General features: G+C 41.0%; 2 protein-coding genes across 4 annotated transcripts in view; one reads left to right on the top strand and one right to left on the bottom strand.

Moving 5' to 3' along the window:
* The window catches only part of LOC146511028 (protein NLRC3-like), a 70,993-nt gene that overhangs the window by 1,442 nt on the left and 49,267 nt on the right, over window positions 1–20,284 (bottom strand). The window contains exons 1-6 of one of the 2 annotated variants that reach the window (XM_085172459.1): window positions 10,739–10,986; window positions 10,387–10,615; window positions 8,454–10,248; window positions 7,805–7,978; window positions 4,472–4,645; window positions 99–145 (exon numbers count right to left, since the gene is read on the bottom strand). In XM_085172459.1, coding sequence (XP_085028585.1) covers window positions 99–145; window positions 4,472–4,645; window positions 7,805–7,978; window positions 8,454–10,248; window positions 10,387–10,615; window positions 10,739–10,807 — 2,488 coding nt within the window. In that variant the 5' untranslated portion in view covers window positions 10,808–10,986. Of the gene's footprint in view, window positions 1–98; window positions 146–4,471; window positions 4,646–7,804; window positions 7,979–8,453; window positions 10,249–10,386; window positions 10,616–10,738; window positions 10,987–20,284 lie in introns of those variants that run through there. The other variant, XM_085172458.1, reaches the window with a different exon arrangement.
* On the top strand, window positions 11,071–19,178 carry LOC146511033 (uncharacterized). 2 transcript variants are annotated; one of them, XM_085172457.1, is made up of 4 exons: window positions 11,071–12,878; window positions 12,978–13,040; window positions 13,139–13,201; window positions 13,305–19,178. In XM_085172457.1, exon 4 carries the CDS (start codon window positions 13,851–13,853, stop codon window positions 17,919–17,921), a length of 4,071 nt encoding a protein of 1,356 aa, XP_085028583.1. In that variant the 5' UTR covers window positions 11,071–12,878; window positions 12,978–13,040; window positions 13,139–13,201; window positions 13,305–13,850; the 3' UTR covers window positions 17,922–19,178. The 2 variants fall into 2 exon arrangements, with proteins under 2 accessions (XP_085028583.1, XP_085028582.1); XM_085172456.1 differs by having other exon boundaries at window positions 11,071–13,040.

Genomic DNA, 20,284 nt, shown 5'->3' with positions numbered 1-20,284 from the left:
CTCCTGACATCAGAAATGTGAATGAGTGATGTGACAGTTTGAAGATGGTTGAATGTGTGCTGCTTTGTTTTCATGAATCACATTAAAAACACACTTACACTTCCTCAGACCTGGTCTCAACCACTGGACTCCAGCAGGCTTCACCCTGAAAGGAGGAGGGGGGTCAGACCAGCACAGTCTCTTTCAGCATGCACACATGGACATTACATCGCTGTCATACACATAATGTTAGACACTGATAATGGAACAGTCCAACAGTTTCACAAATACACTTCAGTCCCAACAGGTTCTCCCTCCCAAAGCATAACATTTTACGCTAGGTGAAAAATTGTCAATATATTAGGTTTCCGGGCACCCAACACGTCCCCATGTTAGGAGATCGGAAAAATGAGGAAACATGAGGGCTGTTTGGAATTAATCTACGGATAAGGTATAGGTAAATACCGGAATTGATGGCTGCAGCCAAGTCTCTGTGAGTAGTACAATGCTGCTGTCCTGTACATTCTTGTTGACTGCAGTTTGTAATCTCAGTTTGTCATTTTTGTTGGTTATGGACCTGACGTTGAAGAGGAAGATACTCGGAAGCGGTGGCTTAAATGTTTTTTTCTTTAGCCGTGCTAGTGCAGCCACGCTTTTGCCTCCTTTGTTTATGTTTCCTCTTTGGCTTACCGCTGGGAAGAACCAACCATGGAGACCCTGGAGTTCTTATTATGTCCTCCGGAATGCCATGGAAGTGGTGATAGTCCGACATAATGTTCCTTGCACAGTGTAAACTCAAAAGGTCCTGACAACTGCAAGTGGAATCCACTTGATGTATAGTAATAGAAAACACATACACCCACACATATACATATGGAAAAAGTAAAAAACAAAGAACTGAACGTGAGGAGCAGTGAGCCGCTGCATCTGTGTGTGGCAGCATCTTTAAATTTTCTGTTAAGTAGACTGAACTCAGTTTTTATCAACTTGTTATTAGAACTCAGTTTAAGTAAGTGTTACGTCCCTCTGCAGCCTCTAATCTGCTCAGTGTGTTCAGCTGGTGCTAATTGGCCACACCTAGTCAGGTGTGGATAAAAGCATACCTGAGGCAAGCTTCCCAGGGAGCTCACTTGTCTTTGCCTTGGTGGCACCAGCCATTTTAGCCGACCTGATATTCGATTTTAAGACAAAACCTCTGTTCACCTACACTCTGGTATTCGTCTCCTTTTTTTTTTTATGTTGCGGCTTTGAGCCGGGTCGTAACATAAGTGGGGGCTCGTCCGGGATATTTGGACATTTTAGTGGAGATTGAATATCAGTTTTTTGTATTGCTTTTAAGTGGGTGAGTGATGGTGTTCACTGTAATTGAGCAAACTCCCTTTAGTAAGTGTGTTTCAGCTGGGTAGCTGTGCTGCCCTTCCAGCGAAGCACTTGTTTGTTGTTTTGCTTTGTTGTTTTAATTTGTTGTGTTTGGTGGCTATCCTGGGTGGGGGTACGCTTCAGAGTTTGGTAGGAGACTAAAGCTGTGGTCTGCTGCCTGCTCTCGAGTTCGCGTTTAAAGTTGCCTCGAGCCTGGTACACCACTGAAGACTAGACAGGTAAAGTTTTGTTTTAGCGTTTTAGGTTGGGAGTTGCTCATAGTAAATCAGTGGCACCAAACTTGGCTAGAGGTTTGAGACCATTCAATAATTATGGTCTTGTGGCTGAGGCAGGTAGACCATTTTTAAGTTGGCATAATGTGTACTGTGTGTGCATATGTCAGTGTTGATGGATGCTAATGAGATCCTCATGAGGTGAGTGTGACCTTTAGTGTTGTGGGGAATATGGTATTTTGTTGGATCACTTGTGAGTGTTGTTGGCCAGGTGATGGCAATAACACTGTGGGGTGCTGAACCACCCTTGATGTGATCATTGTGTGGCCATAGCTCTCCATTTTGTGGTTGGTCACTAGCATGCTTGCTTTACTGAACTTTGTGGATTAAGTAACTTGTTGTGGTATAGGGCCACTCATATGTGACCGTTTGTGTGGTGGAGACCACAGATCACTTGTGTGATTATTCATGGCTGCTTTCATTTTGTGTTGTTGTAATGGGCTGAATAATCATTTTGGGTTTGACTGTTGTACTCCTTTGTGTTGGTCACATGTTACTTTTTGTGTGTTCAGTGTGGCAACTTCAGATCCTCATGTAGGGGCATCCATGCTTAAAGATGCCAACTTATTTTTGAGGGATCAAGGCTTCAGAGGGACTTTTAATTTGTTTAGGGGTCCTAGAGGAACCCTTTTAAGGGAGGAGGTGTTACGTCCCTCTGCAACCTCTAATCTGCTCAATGTGTTCAGCTGGTGCTAATTGGCCACACCTAGTCAGGTGTGGATAAAAGCATACCTGAGGCAAGCTTCCCGGGGAGCTCACTTGTCTTTGCCTTGGTGGCACCAGCCATTTTAGCCAACCTGATATTCGATTTTAAGACAAAACCTCTGTTCACCTACACTCTGGTATTCGTCTCCTCTTTTTTTTTTTTTTTTTTTTTTTTTTTTTTTAATGTTGCGGCTTTGAGCCGGGTCGTAACAGTAAGTTACCAGTACTTTTCATCCAAAAAGTCGATTAACCCAGTTTATTTGAGTTGTCTTAAATTAGAAAACTAAGTAAGATGGAAATTTTGCTTCTCAGTGCGGAAGGACAAAACAATATGGTTTGAAAATTCCATGTCACTGCTTTCCTCCTCTCTGACATAGATCAGTTCGCATGTTCATGGTGCACAGGGTTTTTTTTTTCTTCTGAAATATGATGAGCAAACCTGGAGAAGCTTCACCCTTATGAACCTTTATAACATTACATATTCTTAAACCCTGTATTTATGTTAAGGCTTTTTTTTATTGCTTTTAAACATCTGTAGCATCTATTAATGTCAAATCTAGCCTTTTTTTTAACAACATAAGCAATCTGCTTTTATATTTAATGAACATTTCTGTTTAATTACATGTTAAATAACAGCAATAATAATAATATAATATTTTTTATTAAAACAATGTGTTTAGATACATGTTTGGTTGTGAAAGTGCAAAGCCATAAACTAGATTAGTGGCCTGTTAAATAGTTAAAATCTACATTGGCCTTGGTAATTCTCTTCTCTATGGTCTACCTCATTAATCTCTTTTACAAGGTGTGGGGGCAATTCCTGAAATACTTTTTCAGCCTTCAGGTTGAGAACCTGACTTCCAGCATTACTCAGTAAATCTCTCCCCCCCTTTTTTTGTCTTTTTTTTTTAAAGTTATTTGTGTGTTTGTTTTTGTTTCGTCCTGTTGTATTTGCAATAATGTTTTTTGTTTTTTTGTTTCTGTTTTTTGCTTCTTTGTTTTTTACCTGGCCTAAAGGATAGGGCTACTGTGTGGTATGTCTAGGGGATAAACTGGTAAAAGCAATTACCAGATTTGTGAATGTGTCATTAATCTGTATTCTATTATTTCACTTCAAACAATCATTGTAAACCCTACTTGCTTGTTCTTCAACAATTCTGTGTGTATCAGTTTTTCTTTTAACCCATCTAACCCTAAAAATATCTTTGAGAAAAAAAATATAGTGGATAAATATAGTAAAAAAAATGCTAACAGACTACTGGTAACAGTTGCATTTAATGAATTTGTGTGTAAGCAAAAAAAAAAAGTAAATTAACACAAAGTTCTTTTTTAATTTAGTAGAACTTGATATTTTTATCAGTAAGTAAATGATTAGTATTTTACCAACAAAAACATCCAATTATTCTTAGTACTGTGTATTTGCAATGAATAAGTTGTCTTAATGTAGATATGTTAACTAAGCTTTACTTAGTTTTTTTGAGGCAACGAGTTGCATATTTTTTTAACGTCTGGAAAGTAATTAGATTTTACAGTGAAGTGGTTAAATTAATTTGTTTGGTACTAAGTAATTAAGTAATGTACTGCATTATTTTAAGGAAATGGACAATGACTGTGTAATACATTACTGACCACAACACTAATAATGATAATTTATTGTTATTTTTCTCTTATCATTTTAATCCCCACGTTTTCCTCTGCTCAAATGCGTTAATTGTGGACTGAACATAAATGAGTACCCTCACATTGACTACATGCAGCCACATTTAAACCTCTCATATTTTCTTTACCAGCTCTGTTTTGTCAGATTTTTGTGTTCAAGTATCTTTCCATTTTCATGGGATTTCGTACTCTACTTTGTATGCTGTATTTTTCAAAACAAAGTTTAAAAAGAGGCAAAAGCACAGGAATTTATTATTTGTCCCAAACAGACTTGAGGCTGTAATTGCTGCCAAAGAAGTTTCAACAAATTGAGCCACAGCTGTAAATAATTATAGTTAAATAATTAAATATAGATAGAAGTTTGCTGTGTGTTTGTTTATGTCACATCTACATGAAACAAACACAAATTAAAGAATTAAATTATTTAAAGAAAATGTTTTCAGCTCTTCCTCCTCTATCAGACACTATTCCCATACCTGAGAGTGTCGAGTCTCCAATTTGGATCCTTCAGTTGAGATGAAAGGAGCTCCACTCCTGAGCTCCCCGGATGATTGTAGCTCAGGTCCAGCTCCCTCAGATGGGAGGGGTTGGAGCTCAGAGCTGAAGCCAGAGAAGTACAGCCTTCCTCTGTAATCAGACAGCCTGATAGACTGCAGACAAAAGTAAACAAAAAAAAAAGAAAAAAACAATCCATCTGTGAATACTGCACGTAAGGATTGTTTTATTTGTTCTTCTCATCTCCAAATACAGGGCCATCCATCCATTTGTCTAGATAAGACTTGTTATGTAGTCAGATTATCACGGGGGTGGCTATAGCTCAGGAGGTATAGCAGGTCATCTGCTGATTGGAAGGTTGGTGATTCGGTCCCTGGCTCCCACAGTCTGCATGCTAAATATCCTTCGGCAAGATACTAACCCCCATTTGCATCCATCAGAGTATGAATTTTAGAAAACAGTGCTTAGGTGAATGTGGGATGTTGTATAAAGCGCTATATAAAAGTTAGTCCATTTAACACTATTGTTTCAAGTTTAATTATCTAATTCTACTTTTTGGAAACACTAAGAACCACAATTTTAACCTGCAAAAGTGAATATGCTATTATTGTTTGTTTATGGCCTGATCATTCGGGAAATCATGAGAAAAGGATTTTTATAAACTCTGAATTTAAAAGGAAACCGCAGGTTTACACGGCCACTCAGGGGCTCACTCAGTGAGCTAAACTTCCTGGCAGCCTACAGGTGTCTCGTTCACGAGTTCACTCTTGCTGCTCCTCTGTCCAAGGACGGTGCGGAGTGGCTGCTTGGCTCTCAGGACGGACCTTCGGGTCACATCCCTTGCTCAACCTGCTGTTGCAGGCTGTGTCCCCTGGTGTGTTGCCCGTGGTTCGCCGGTTAACGAGCCAGTCGGAACTCACTGTGTCTGACACCTCAGCCAGCAGGTGACAGTTCTCCATCCTCCACCATCCTCTCCCTATCTAGTGTATTGCCCGCGTGTCATGGGTTTGCGCGGCCAGCAGGGGTCCCAGTCAGTGGTGAGCTACACTTCTGCTCCTGATGTCCCAGCCTCGGGCCGTGTCTGCAGACAGTGTGGGGCAGTTTCTCTGCTCTCGGGATGGGCCTTTGGGTTGCATCCCGCAGGCTTTTCCCTGACGTTCCGATCAAACTATCACCGGTGTCATGTTTGCACAGCTGTTTTAACTAAGCCCGGGAAGAGTGCGGCTACATCTGCAGCCAGTTCGCAGCTCAGACACAAGCATTTCACTACATGTTGTACTCATGTTGTGTGATTGTGTATGTGACAAATAAAGTTTGTTATAAGGCACAACTTGTTGTTGTGCCTTATGATCCGGTGCACCTTATTTATGAAAACAGACCCATTCAGTGACAGTGTGCCTTAGAGTCCAGAAAATGGGGTAATAGAAGCTATTATGGGAGAAGTACAATCTCTTTTTCAATGCCCGTGTCTCTGTAATCTCACTGCAGCATTTTGGAGAAACTGAAAACTTCTGTGGGAGCATTTAGAAGATAATGATTACCGTCAAAGTCAAACCTCAAAGTAACAAATGCTCAAACTGTTTTTTCAGCATCACTTTGAGAAAAAAATCTTTTCAATTTTAGCAGGAATATTTTCAGAACAGTGAAGTACCTTTAGTGTTGAAGAGGCAGATGAATAACTAAACATTTGACACTGAGCAGGAAAGTGGTGGTGACACAGCTGGAGAACCACAGACCATACTGCTACTGACATACTAAGAATTTAATTTGCTGGTGGTTCAAGTGAAACTTTGCTCTCAAAAGCAGATGTAGATCACAGTATAAAATAAGTCAATATGTAAAAGTTTGCAATTATTGCGCTGAAAGGTTTAAGCAACACAAAACACCACATTGTGTTGTAACAGGAAGTAATACATTAACACAATGAAAGCAAAGATTACAGCACATATGTTATTAAATCTTCTCTACCATAATGAAACACCTATGGGAAGGACTTACACAGTAAGACAATAATTTATACTACCATTCACAGCTACAGCCAATTTACAGCCATCACATGACAAGAGTAGCCAGAAAGAATTCACACAGGAACAGGGAGAGCATGCAAAATTGCTTTGTGGCCCCAATTTATCTGAGGCAAAAACATATCGATTCTCAAGGTGGGATACAAAGGTTAAAATGGTAAATGGCCTGCATTTGTATAGCGCTTTAGTAGTCCCTAAGGACCCCAAAGCGCTTTACACATCCAGTCATCCACCCATTCACAAAGCGCACTGACAGAGGCAAGGCTGCCGGACACTGGCGCCACCGGGCCCTCTGACCACCACCAGTAGGCAACGGGTGAATTGTCTTGCCCAAGGACACAACAACTGAGACTGTCCAAGGTGGGGCTCAAACCGGCAACCTTCCAATTACAAGGCAAACTCCCAACTCTTGAGCCACGATCGCCAATCCTTAAAAGGAGTAACCAATTGATACGCATAGATTCCTATATAAAGACACAGAGGTCATCGGTTATGGTTAATGGCTATATATCGTAAATTGATAAACCGGACTAAATTCTGCAAAAGACAAAAGAGCACTTTATCTGTTTCAACTTCATTGCCACAGGATCAGATATGGAAAATGTTTCCTTTATTATATTTAGTGCCTTGTTTTGTGTAATTTTTGACCTTTCAGAGCAATTTGTTTGTGTTATTGAATGTTTTTTTAATTTATTTTATCCATTTTTACAATTGATAGGTGCTGTTGATTTCTTTTTTTACTGCCCTAAGGTTTTGTCAATACACAGGTTATGCTTTTATTTCTTGTGTTAAAAACATCAAGTTTACAGTAATGAAATGTTCTGTTATACAAGCATGTTATACACACAGGTTCATAGTCAATGATTTAAATAAAATGATGTGAAGATGAATAAATAAAATTTGTAAATCAGAGGCTAAGAGTCTTGGTCGTTGTGTCGTTGGGCAAGACACTTCACCCGTTGCCTACTGGTGGTGGTCAGAGGGCCCGGTGGCACCACTATCCGGCAGCCTCGCCTCTGTCAGTGCGCCCCAGGGCAGCTGTGGCTACAATGTAGCTGCCATCACCAGTGTGTGAATGTGTGTGTGAATGGGTGGATGACTGAACGTGTAAAGCGCTTTGGGGTCCTTAGGGACTGAGTAAAGTGCTATACAAATACAGGCCATTTACCATTTACCAATTAATATAAATATGAGTAATAGGTCAATTTGGAATTTAACAATGTTTTTCTTTGATCAATAATATAATCCAGATTATAAACATAAATTAATGAAAAAAGCTTTAATTCTTACCTGAGAGTTTTCAGTAAACAGCTTGGACTCATCAATCCAGCAGATAGAAGCTTTACTCCTGAGTCACGCAGGTCATTGTTACTCAGGTCTAGTTCTCCCAAACTAGAAGACAGGGAGCTGAGAACTGAGCACAGATCTTCACAGCTTATCTCTGTGAGGTTACAGCCAGGCAGTCTGAAATTATATTTGTGATCAAATTAAATAACTTATTTTCAACTTGGAAAAAAGAAAGAAAACAGAACTTGCTTCAAAATATCACAGTTACACCAATGTATCTGTTAAGCAAGTGGAGATCTAGTACTTTTAGTGATTACAGATCAATACCCACAGGCATCTATACTTTCCTAATTAGAGTAGGAGTGATTGCTGTTGCTAGATACAGTTCAAAATAATCCTTAATTATCACATACTGAACCTTGATGAATCCACCATTCATCCTCTGTTAGAAAACAAGTTGCCTTAGCTCTTTCCAGGAATTTTTTAAATAATTTTCTTTTTATTTATATTAGTTTTTGAAGAGTTAAAGAAAAGCTCTGGGTCCACTTTGATAAAGGTTAAATACACAAATGGTTTAGAAATGCTAAGACTTTCTGTTGCTATAAACCGTACTTGCATAAACATTTCAAAGTGTATATAGATGCATACATACAGAGCTTTGTTGGAGGCTTTGACCACTGGCAGCAGCCTCAGAAGAGCCTCCTCTGAAGCAGAGTATTTCTTCAGGTCAAACACATCCAGATCTTTTTCTGATGACAGTAAGATGAAGACCAGAGCTGACCACTGAGCAGGAGAAAGTTTATTTTGGGAAAGTCTTCCTGATCTCAGCGACTGTTGGATCTCTTCCACTAGAGAACAATCATTCAGTTGATTCAAACAGTGGAACAGATTGATGCTTTTCTCGGCAGACAGATTCTCACTGAGCTTCTTCTTGATGTACTGAACTGTTTCCTGTTTGGTACTTTCCGTCTCTGTCAGAAGGCCTCGTAGGAGAGTCTGATTGGTCTGCAATGAAAGACCCAGGAGGAAGCGGAGAAACAAGTCCAGGTGTCCATTTGGACTCTGCAAGGCATTGTCCACAGCACTCTGGTAGAAGTGTCTCCCTGCAGATTCTTCTCTTCTTTCAGACATCTGGGATGTAATTGCTTGTTCTACCAGCAGATTGACTCCAGAGTTGATGAAGGTCAGATGGACATGAAGAGCAGCCAGAAACTCCTGAACACTCAGATGTATGAAGCAGAAGACCTTGTCCTGGTACAGTCCTCTCTCCTCTTTAAAGATTTGTGTGAACACTCCTGAGTACACCGAGGCTGCTTCGATATCGATGTCACACTCTGTCAGGTCTGATTCATAGAAAATCAGGTTTCCTTTCTGCAGCTGATCAAAAGCCAGTTTTCCCAGAGACTCAATCATCTTCCTGCTGTCTGGAGTCCAGTGTGGATCTGTCTCAGCTCCTCCATCAAACTTGACCTTCTTCACTTTGGCCTGAACCACCAGGAAGTGGATGTACATCTCAGTCAGGGTCTTGGGCAGCTGCCCTCCCTCTCTGGTTTTCAGCACATCAACCAGAACTGTAGCAGTGATCCAGCAGAAGACTGGGATGTGACACATGATGTGAAGGCTTCGTGAGGTCTTAATGTGGGAGATGATGGTGCTGATCTGCTTCTTATCTGTGAATCTCTTCCTGAAGTACTCCACCTTCTGTGGGTCAGTGAACCCTCTGACCTCTGTTACCCTGCCAAGACATTCAGGAGGGATCTGATTGGCTGCTGCAGATCGTGTGGTTATCCAGAGACGAGCAGAGGGAAGCAGTTTCCCCCTGATGAGGTTTATCAGCAGCACATCCACTGAGGAGGACTTTCTAGGGTCAGTTAGGATTGTAGTTTTGTGGAAGTCCAGAGGAGGTCGACACTCATCCAGACCATCAAAGATGAACACAACCTGGAAGTCTTCAAAGCTGCAGATTCCTGCTTCTTTGGTTTCAGTAAAGAAGTGATGAACAAGTTCCACCAAGCTGAACTTTTTCTCTTTCAGCACATTCAGCTCTCTGAAAGTGAATGGAAATATGAACTGGATGTGCTGGTTGGCTTTGTCTTCAGCCCAGTCGAGGGTGTATTTCTGTGTTAAGACAGTTTTCCCAATGCCAGCCACTCCCTTTGTCAGCACTGTTCTGATTGATTCTGATTCTGATTCACGTGAGTCTTTAAAGATGTCTTCTTGTCTGATTATTGCTTCTAGACTGTCTGGTTTACTGAATGTTGTTTCAATCTGTCTGACCTCATGTTCATTGCTGACATCTACAGTCCGTCCCTCTGTGATGTAGAGCTCTGTGTAGATCTGATTCAGAAGGGTTTGGTCTCCTGCTTTAGCGATCCCCTCAAACACACACTGGAACTTCTTCTTCATGTTAGATTTAAATTCATGCTGATGCCACTGAGTGCAGGTTTCTGAGCGACACACACCCACACACAAAATCAAGGATTCATCACATATGTTGAATGTATTTTTTTCTATTACTTGAAATATTGTTGAATGTTTTAGCATGTTTTTTTAGAATGTTTTTTTATTTAGAGAATAATTCTCACCTCTCAGCAAACACTCAGCGAACTTATTCTGCTTCATTCTCTTCAGGAAGTCCACTGTAATCATCATAAATGCTTCTCTGCTGCTCGTACTCTGTTCTTCATCCACACTCTGTAATACAGCCTTTTCCTCACATTGACTCTTAAAACATTGTAGGTCATCTGGACTCAGACCTGTCTGGATCTTCTTCAGCTCGTTCTTCACAAAAGAGATTATTTTGTCCTCCAAAATCTGGAACAAAATATTTTATGAAATTCTGTTCAAAGGAAAACTCACTCGAGCTTCTGAGCCAGAACCCAGCATGAGTTCTATGAACAGAATAGATGTAAAAGTAATATTTGTATATGTACAGACCCTAAATATGGAGTCCAGGTGCTGCTGGGCACCTCTGAACTTTCCCGGTCCACGCTGTGGATACATCATGAAGACTCAGAATAATACAACATAACTAAAAAGAAAAACTCCTACTTGATAATGGCTATTAAAATATGAAAAGGTAAAGACTCAGTATCCTCAAAGAATTTGCAATAAAACTTTGACATTTTTCATAGATATTATCAAGAACCTCAGCAGTCAAAGAGAGGAAGAAGAGTGCCACTGATTCCAGTAGTAGTAATACACCTGCACTTTTTTTGCCCCCCCCCCCCCCCCCCCCCTCACCCCCCTCACCCCCCACCCCACACCTCCCACCCCACACCTCCCAGACATTGAGGAAACAGGACCTCCAGACTAGGTGTCTTTTGTCTCTTCGAGAACTCTGGGAAGTAGCTTGGGGAGTGTGAACCTTAAGGTGTGAAGCAGTTGTGTACTGAGGCTAGACTAATTTTATAAATCTGACAATATCTCAGCTTGCTGCGATGCATGCAATTTATTTTGAAAACGGCACAAGTGGGAATTTCTTCCGAATGGGTAATGTCGGCATGTTCACAAGCGTTTTATTTAATTTAACTAGTTTTCTTTACAGGGTTGATGCGATCATTTTATTTAAAAATCGGGATTTCGCAATGTTGAACTAAGACTTTTGTCTCTTCGAGAACTCTGGGAAGTAGCTTGGGGAGTGTGAACCTTAAGGTGTGAAGCAGTTGTGTACTGAGGCTAGACTAATTTTATAAACCTGACAATATCTCAGCTTGCTGCGATACATGCAATTTATTTTGAAAACGGCACAAGTGGGAATTTCTTCCGAATGGGTAATGTCGGCATGTTCACAAGCGTTTTATTTAATTTAACTAGTTTTCTTTCCAGGGTTGATGCGATCATTTTATTTAAAAATCGGGATTTCGCAATGTTGAACTAAGGCAAACCTGTCTAGACAAATGGTAGGGGGAGGGTGGGGTGTAGTAAGGTTGATGGTGGGAAACAGGACCTCCAGACTAGGTGTCTTTTGTCTCTTCGAGAACTCTGGGAAGTAGCTTGGGAGTGTGAACCTTAAGGTGTGAAGCAGTTGTGTACTGAGGCTAGACTAATTTTATAAATCTGACAATATCTCAGCTTGCTGCGATGCATGCAATTTATTTTGAAAACGGCACAAGTGGGAATTTCTTCCGAATGGGTAATGTCGGCATGTTCACAAGCGTTTTATTTAATTTAACTAGTTTTCTTTCCAGGGTTGATGCGATCATTTTATTTAAAATCGGGATTTCGCAATGTTGAACTAAGGCAAACCTGTCTAGACAAATGGTAGGGGGTGGGGTGTAGTAAGGTTGATGGTGGGAAACAGGACCTCCAGACTAGGTGTCTTTTGTCTCTTCGAGAACTCTGGGAAGTAGCTTGGGGAGTGTGAACCTTAAGGTGTGAAGCAGTTGTGTACTGAGGCTAGACTAATTTTATAAACCTGACAATATCTCAGCTTGCTGCGATACATGCAATTTATTTTGAAAACGGCACAAGTGGGAATTTCTTCCGAATGGGTAATGTCGGCATGTTCACAAGCGTTTTATTTAATTTAACTAGTTTTCTTTACAGGGTTGATGCGATCATTTTATTTAAAAATCGGGATTTCGCAATGTTGAACTAAGGCAAACCTGTCTAGACAAATGGTAGGGGGAGGGTGGGGTGTAGTAAGGTTGATGGTGGGAAACAGGACCTCCAGACTAGGTGTCTTTTGTCTCTTCGAGAACTCTGGGAAGTAGCATGGGAGTGTGAACTTAAGGTGTGAAGCAGTTGTGTACTGGCATTGTTCCTGGAGAAGGTATTTAACCGAGACCTATGCGAAGCTCAGGGTGAACTCAGCATTCGTCGCGACAACATCACTTTCTTTGAGACCATCAAAACTATCATCGTTCTTTATAACATGGACATCTTAAGCGGTAAGTAAAACAAAACCTATTATTGTATTTTTAAAAGTGTTATGTTAACATATTATAGGATATTCAAACTATCTTTTTCCTAAAACAAAAGCTTAATTTTCAGGAGTTCGGGAGAACGGCACAGCACCCTTTTCTTTAGAAACGGTGGATTTTAAAGATGGAACAACATCTCTAACAGGCACAAGGTGTGTACAGAATTACGCGATTTTTAATCGTATGTATGTTTTAAGCTTGCGATTGTTTTAAATTATATAATAACAGAGTTTTTCTTTGATTTGTTCCAGGGTTAACAAACTGAGCAGGAAAACATTCAGACACCGCGACCACAGAGCCCATCCTTACAAAAGGTATGTATACAACGGGGTGTATAATTGTGTATTTAAAAAACAGCAAATGGGTTTAAACAATTCCAAATGTTCTAAAACCGACCGTTTTACACATACAGAGCCACGCCAGAGAACCTTATGTGCGGAGAACCAGGGCCGTCAGGAATAACGCACACTACAAGGTATATATATAAATTAGATAAAAAGAGATAGAGAGGGAGACACGCTTATTCTGTTTGAAATGGGTGCTTGTATAAATGTTTTAACACATATCTATCTTCACAGACTGCAGCACAGTACCCCTCCACATAATGATCAGGACACCGTACTCCAGACGTTTTTGGAATGTTTAAGCAGTATCGACCTCCCAGAACAACAAAAACCTGGAGCTTTGTGCAACAGTGGAGAATCAGAAGCGATCTTCATCAGCGGTCCTGCAACACCCCCGAGTGAGTGCTTGCCTCGTGATTTCTCTGATGTTTTTGAATACAGTATATCAGATTTCGATCTTGTTCATATACCCACCCCACCAGAATGTGTCAGAAATAGCATTGATTCACACGTAGATTTTGAAGACGACGGTATAACAGACTCTCAAATATCAGCGGCGTATGATGCTTACATGAAGGTTTCAGACGCTCAACCTGTTGAACAGAGTCATATAGCTTCATTAGTTGATAAATTATGTTTGATTGAAGCTAGACTCAATCAATACCACCAAGAAGCACAGATACAAAACCAACAGTTTATCAAATTCATAAAAAAAGTGTGTAGTACATTAGACATCATCTGCAGCAAAATTTCAAGTCCCTGACTTTTAAAATCCAGACCATGGACCCTCCAAATAAATTATTTAAACATAATAACGGAACCTCCAGTCCTGTTAGATGTTTTGACTTAGAGGCTTTTATGCAGTGGGCTGAAGAAACAGATAACAAATTAGACAATATTATAGCTAGACTTAATAGTGTGCCTGCATCAGCCTCATCTGATACACATCCTCGTCAGACTGTTCCTACGCCTGCTATTGCTGATGGGTCTATTGTTGTTGTTAATAATAGTGGTAGTACATCAGGTGATGCTCGGACCACTGTTGTTACTGATGCTAACCGTATTGCTGCTGCTGCTGCTGCTGTTATTGAGTCTGTTACCGCTTCTACTAGTACTACAGACGCACATGCGTGTCCGGGCACCGCTGCAACACCACACACCCCCTCAGTCATTGTAAATTTCTCACAAAGTGATACTATCGTGATTGAGCCCGTTGTGCAATCTGGATCTGGCAGGCGCTCCCAGCCACACATTAGAGAGATACCTAATTTTAATGCTCGCGAATTGCGTGAGCGCCTTGATTTTAGGGGTATAAGTCTTGATCATCCAGAACAAGTACCTGCGCGAGTGCGCGAGTGCTTAGCCAATGTGGTAGACCGAGCTGTGGCTGGATCTCAACAGGGCAGCGTTCTAAACGTAGTCCTGCGTGGCCCCTCGCTGGCTTCAGATGTTCAGGCTGTTTTAAACGCTGATGATCGGTATGATCCGGAGCTGTTTCTCGATCGAATTGCACAAGTTATGCAGAGTAATGATGAATCTATCGGTGATGATGAATTAGAGTTTATTGTCACGGTAGCTCAGAACAGTAGTGGTGGGGCTCGCTTAAGACTGGCACAAATCCCTTATGATGAGATTCTCTCAAAGAAAGGCAGACATTTATACACACCAAACAACACACACAACAATTTGTGCTTCTCCCTATGTATAGCACATTCATTAAACTCATCAGCCTCTGAGCTAGAAAAACTCGCTACAGCTAAACGGATGCATGCTGAAGTAGGTCTATGCGACAAGCAGCAAGTATCATTCACAGATGTCAGTAAATTTGAGAAGCACTTCAACATTAAGATTGTAATCTATTACCACACAGAAGGGCGTAAACGCCTGGAATGTTTTTTCACACATGAAGAGCCAAACACAAACACGTTGATGATGTATCTCCATAATCAACATTACCACATGATTTTAAACCCAACCGCTTTTCTTGGTGCATCCTATGTGTGTAATTTCTGTTACAGTACATATAATTCACCATTACATCATTCCTGTAAACATAGATGTAACACATGTTATACACTCTGTCAACACCACAGGGGTCCCACAGTGAAATGCAGCGACTGTAACCGCATCTGCAAATCACAACACTGTTACCAGCAACACAAATTACCAGAATTAAAACACAACATGATCCCCTGTGATAATATGAAACATTGCATGCACTGTGGCACCACATATAAAGAATCCAAGAAATCGCCACACAGATGTGCCCAGCCTAGATGCGAGCACTGCCACGAGCCTAAATTAACCGGAGACTCCGACCATCAGTGTTTCATACAGCCTGTTGAAAAACAGAAGCCTACCGATAAATACATTTTATATGATTTCGAGACTAGGTACCACAACGGTAAACACGAGGCTAACTTTGTGTGTGCGTCTGATCTGAAGGGCAATAAGTTCACATTTAACACATTAAAGTGTGTGGAGGCGTTTGTGCAACATTACAGACGCCCAAGGTTTCGTGGGTACACTTTCATAGCACATAATGCATCTGGCTTTGACAACTACATACTCCTCGAGTACTTTGTCAGACAGTGCATAACACCTAGTGTCATAATGAGCGGCAGCCGTGTGATTTTGATGTATGACAGGGACTATGACCAGCGATGGATTGATTCGTTCAGCTTTTTGCCCATGGGCCTTGCCAAAATACCCTCTGCTTTAGGTTTTCAAGACCTGCAGAAGGGCCATTTCCCACACAGGTTTAATACGAGGGATAATGAGCATTATGTGGGCCCGTACCCAGACCCCTCCTTCTACGGCTATGAGTACATGTCTGAAAGCGATAAGGTGCGATTCATGGAATGGTACCAGGTTGCCTCACAGAATCCCTTTGATTTTCAGGCTGAACTCAGGCGTTACTGTGTTAACGATGTTGATGTCCTGCGTAAAGCATGCAGCATTTATCGTGACACGTTACTGGGTTGTACACAAGTTGATCCATTCATGTATACCACCTTGGCTGCATTTAGTATGGGTGTGTATAAAACGCTGTTTCTGCCTAGAGACACGCTCGCTCTCACGTATGACGGGGCATACGTTGAGCAGAATAAGACGTTTTCTAACGTCTCTATCGAATGGCTTCAATACGTGTCCCACACCACCAACAAAGTGGTAAAACATGCTCTCAGAGGAGGCGAACAGAGGGTTGGACCGTATTTTGTGGACGGTTTTGACCCCACAAGTAATACAGCTTATGAATTTGCAGGATGTTTTCACCACGGCTGTGTTAAATGTTACCCCGAGAGCGAAGTTAATCCTGTCAGCAAAGCATCCTATGGACTGCTGCATCGCATGTTTTGTGACAAAGTTGATGCACTGAGATCACAACACAGTGTGAACGTAATAGTGATGTGGGAATGTGAATGGGCTGCCTTGAAGCAGACAGACCCTGCAGTTGTGGCTTTCATGCACACATACAGAAAGCCAGAACGCATGAATCCCCGAGACGCTCTTTTTGGAGGTCGCACAAATGCTATAAAGCTGTACCACAAGACTGGTTGTGATGAAAAAATATTTTACTACGACTTCACCAGTCTCTATCCCACAGTGCAGTCTAAAAAAGACTATCCTGTAGGACACCCTCAAGTCATTTACACCAACTTTGACAAGCTAGAAAATTATTTCGGCTTTGTTAAATGCACAGTGCTCCCCCCTAAGGGTCTTTTTCACCCCGTCCTTCCCTACAGGTGCCACGGAAAACTGATGTTTCCACTCTGCAGCATGTGTGCTGAAGACCAAAACCAGCATACTGCATGTGGGCACAGGGACAGTGAGCGGGTATTGAAAGGCACTTGGGTCTCATTTGAGCTTGAAAAAGCTGTTGAGAAGGGATACAGGGTTATTGCTATTGATGAGGTGTGGCATTTCCCCAATAAGACCGACACATTGTTTAAAGACTATGTGAAAGCCTTCCTAAAACTCAAACAGGAGGCCTCGGGGTATCCTGAACACGTCAAGACACCTGACGAACAGAAGAAGTACATAGACGAGTATTATGAGAAGGAGGGAATAATGCTAGACCCATCCAAGATTTGTGTAAATAAAGCTGTTCGTAACTGTAACAAGCTGTTGCTAAACTCGTTATGGGGTCGTTTCAGCATGAGGTCAAATATGGCATCATCTGAGCTCATTACAGACCCTTCCAGATTTAGCCAGCTAATGTTTAGCGACCAGTACGACGTGCGTCAGTTTTGTTTCATCTCTGACGACGTCGCAATGGTGCAGTGGCGGCATGCTGATGGTAGAGCTTCCCGTGTTAAGGACGTTAATGTTTTTGTCGGGGCCATGACCACTGCACACGCCAGACTCATGCTGTATGATTTGCTAGACAACTTGCAGCAGCGCGTGCTGTATTGTGACACGGACAGTGTCATTTTCACGGCACGCCCTGGCGAGTGGATGCCTCCTCTAGGTCCGTTTCTGGGGGATCTCACAAGCGAATTAGACTGTGGAGAGGGTGGTGTGGAGGATTACATAGCGGAATTTGTTTCCGGTGGGCCAAAATGCTACGCGTATCACACATCGTTGGGCAAGACCCAGGTCAAATGTAAAGGCGTGACACTGAACGCACTAAACTCAAAAGTTGTCACCCATGAATCCTTGAAAGGTTTAGTCCACAAGTTTGTAACCAATCAGACATCAGACGCACACCTAGTTGCCGTGTCTGATAGCATCAGACGCGATAAAAAGAAGCTTCATTTGAAGAATAAAACCATTGTGAAAAAAGTTAAAGTTGTTTACAATAAGCGCCGTGTGCTCCCAGACTATACAACCGTACCTTATGGATTTTAAATTAGAACAGGGGTTTGACGCCCGGTTGCAGCACCCGTTCAGTATGGTGGTCAGCGGTCCCAGTAACTGCGGCAAGACTTTTTTTGTTAAAAGCATAATTGAAAATTCTTCCAGGATTATATCATGCAGCATTGACAATATTGTATATATATACTCATGCTGGCAGCCATTATATGACCAGCTTCTTAAGATAAGAGACATAAACTTTGTTAACGGTATACCCGAATCTCTTGCTGATGACACCCTTCTTCCTGCAGAAAAGAACAATTTGTTAATTATAGACGATGTAATGAACGATGCAGCTAACAATTTAGAAGTTCAAAATGTGTTCACAAAGTATGTGCATCATAGGAATTTGAGTTGTATATATCTAGTTCAGAATTTGTTTATTCAAGGAAAATCCAGTAGAACCATTTCCTTGAACACTAACTATCTAATATTGTTTAAAAATCCGAGAGATAAATATCAGGTTATGCTTTTAGGTAGGCAAATGTTTCCGGGTAATACTAAATATTTTATAGAAGCGTTTAATGATGCCACATCCACAACATACGGGTATCTTTTAATAGACTATAAAGCTAAGACCCCGGACTATTTAAGACTCAGAACAAATTTACTATCAGAGCGTCCGGTTGTTTACATTCCAAAACAAAAATCAGCAAAGAGGTGAAAGGATGTCATCACGCATGCGGAGGAATCTGTCTCTGTTGGAGATGATATACAGGGCTCCTCCTACTCTACGCAGAGTTATTATTAGTAATTCAAACTTAGATTTTATCAATGCGCTGTGTGAGATAGCCTTTAATGTATTGCATGGTAACATACCACTGACCAATCAGCAGTACAAACAGCTGAAAAAGAAAAAATCAATAATCAGACTGATTGCAGACAAAAAAATAAAAACTTTGAAAAAGAGAAAGACAATCAACCAATCTGGAGGGTTTTTACTGCCGCTATTAGGGGCTGCAATCCCTTTCATAACCAGTCTGATAGCAAACAGGTGAAAATGGAACATGTGCAAAAGATGTTTTTGGTACCCCAACACCAGTTGGACTTAATAAAGCAACAGCAGCAGCAGCAGCAGCAGCAAACAGACAGCATCAGACAACAGTCTCAGAACGAGTTGGACAAGGAGATGTTACAAGTGTTACAAGATTCTGACATAGATGTGTATGAGAAGGCTAAAAAATACAGCGATATTCTCCAAAGATACCTTACCCTTGTGAGACAAGGTGCCCGTGAAAAGAATGTATTGTCTTTATCATTACCTGAACAATTTAACAGGGATGTGCAACCCCAGTCGACGGACACATCGCCTGTTCATGGTGATGCAGGGGTGAGGGATCTTGTTGCGGAGAATGTTTTAACATACATACCTAAAAGGTGTAGGAGGAATGCAGAACTTATTCTATCAGCGGTGAGCCGTTCGCCACACTTGATCTCTTACAACGACAAAGGCGAAATTGTTGTTGATAAACACACCATCCCTGGTTCACACATTTATGATCTAATTAAAGGCGTCACAACCACACACGCACCCTCTGAGGGTTTGAGACCTATCGGCTGGACAGAGTTTTTAAAAGCTGTCTCAGATTTAAACGTACCGTTATCAGCCATATCTAACACAGGCATACGTAAGACCGTCGCCATGTATAAAACCGATCACACACTGTCTGAAGACCCTGGTTTTTTAAAACACACACCAAAAAAGATCACCCCTGGTGGACCGCTGCGACATAGTACACTAAAAAAAATAAAGAATAAAAAAAACAAATTAAAGGGGGGTCCTGTAGAGTGGTTGGATTTTTGAATTCAGGTTTTTTCTTATTGCACCTGAAATTGTTTTTCTGCTAAAAATATTTGCTGTTTGGTGTTTTTTCTACTGTAATGTTTTTTTTTCACTTATTGCTGCTAAATTGTTTTGTTTTGTTTTATTTTATTACTGTTAAATATATTATGTCTTTATTATTGTTAAATATATGTTTTTCTTTTTTATTACGGCTTAATGTTTGATTTCTTTTATTTATGTTTAAACAATGTATGTTGTAAATCTATATATTTATATACGAGATTTGATAATAAATACCATTGACTCGATTATCATGCTCTCATGTTGTTTTTATTATTCTCATTAGTACATGTCAGTATCCGCATTGCACACACACGTAATCACTGCATACAGCAACAGGTTGTATGTTGTTGACAAATCGACACACCATAGCATCATTACAAATTAAATCAGACCCATACATGTTAAGCACACGCTCATAAGATACACCATTTTGCACATGATATAAAAAAAATACACAATGTTGACCGCATGTGATGGAGAAGTCGTTCTGCACTTGTTTTCCTGAATATAA

The sequence above is a fragment of the Neolamprologus multifasciatus genome, chromosome 9 (assembly GCF_963576455.1).
Source record: "Neolamprologus multifasciatus chromosome 9, fNeoMul1.2, whole genome shotgun sequence".
Lineage (NCBI taxonomy): Eukaryota > Metazoa > Chordata > Actinopteri > Cichliformes > Cichlidae > Neolamprologus > Neolamprologus multifasciatus.
The sequence above is the reverse complement of the archived record's forward strand: the minus strand, read 5'-3'. Positions and strand labels throughout refer to the sequence as shown.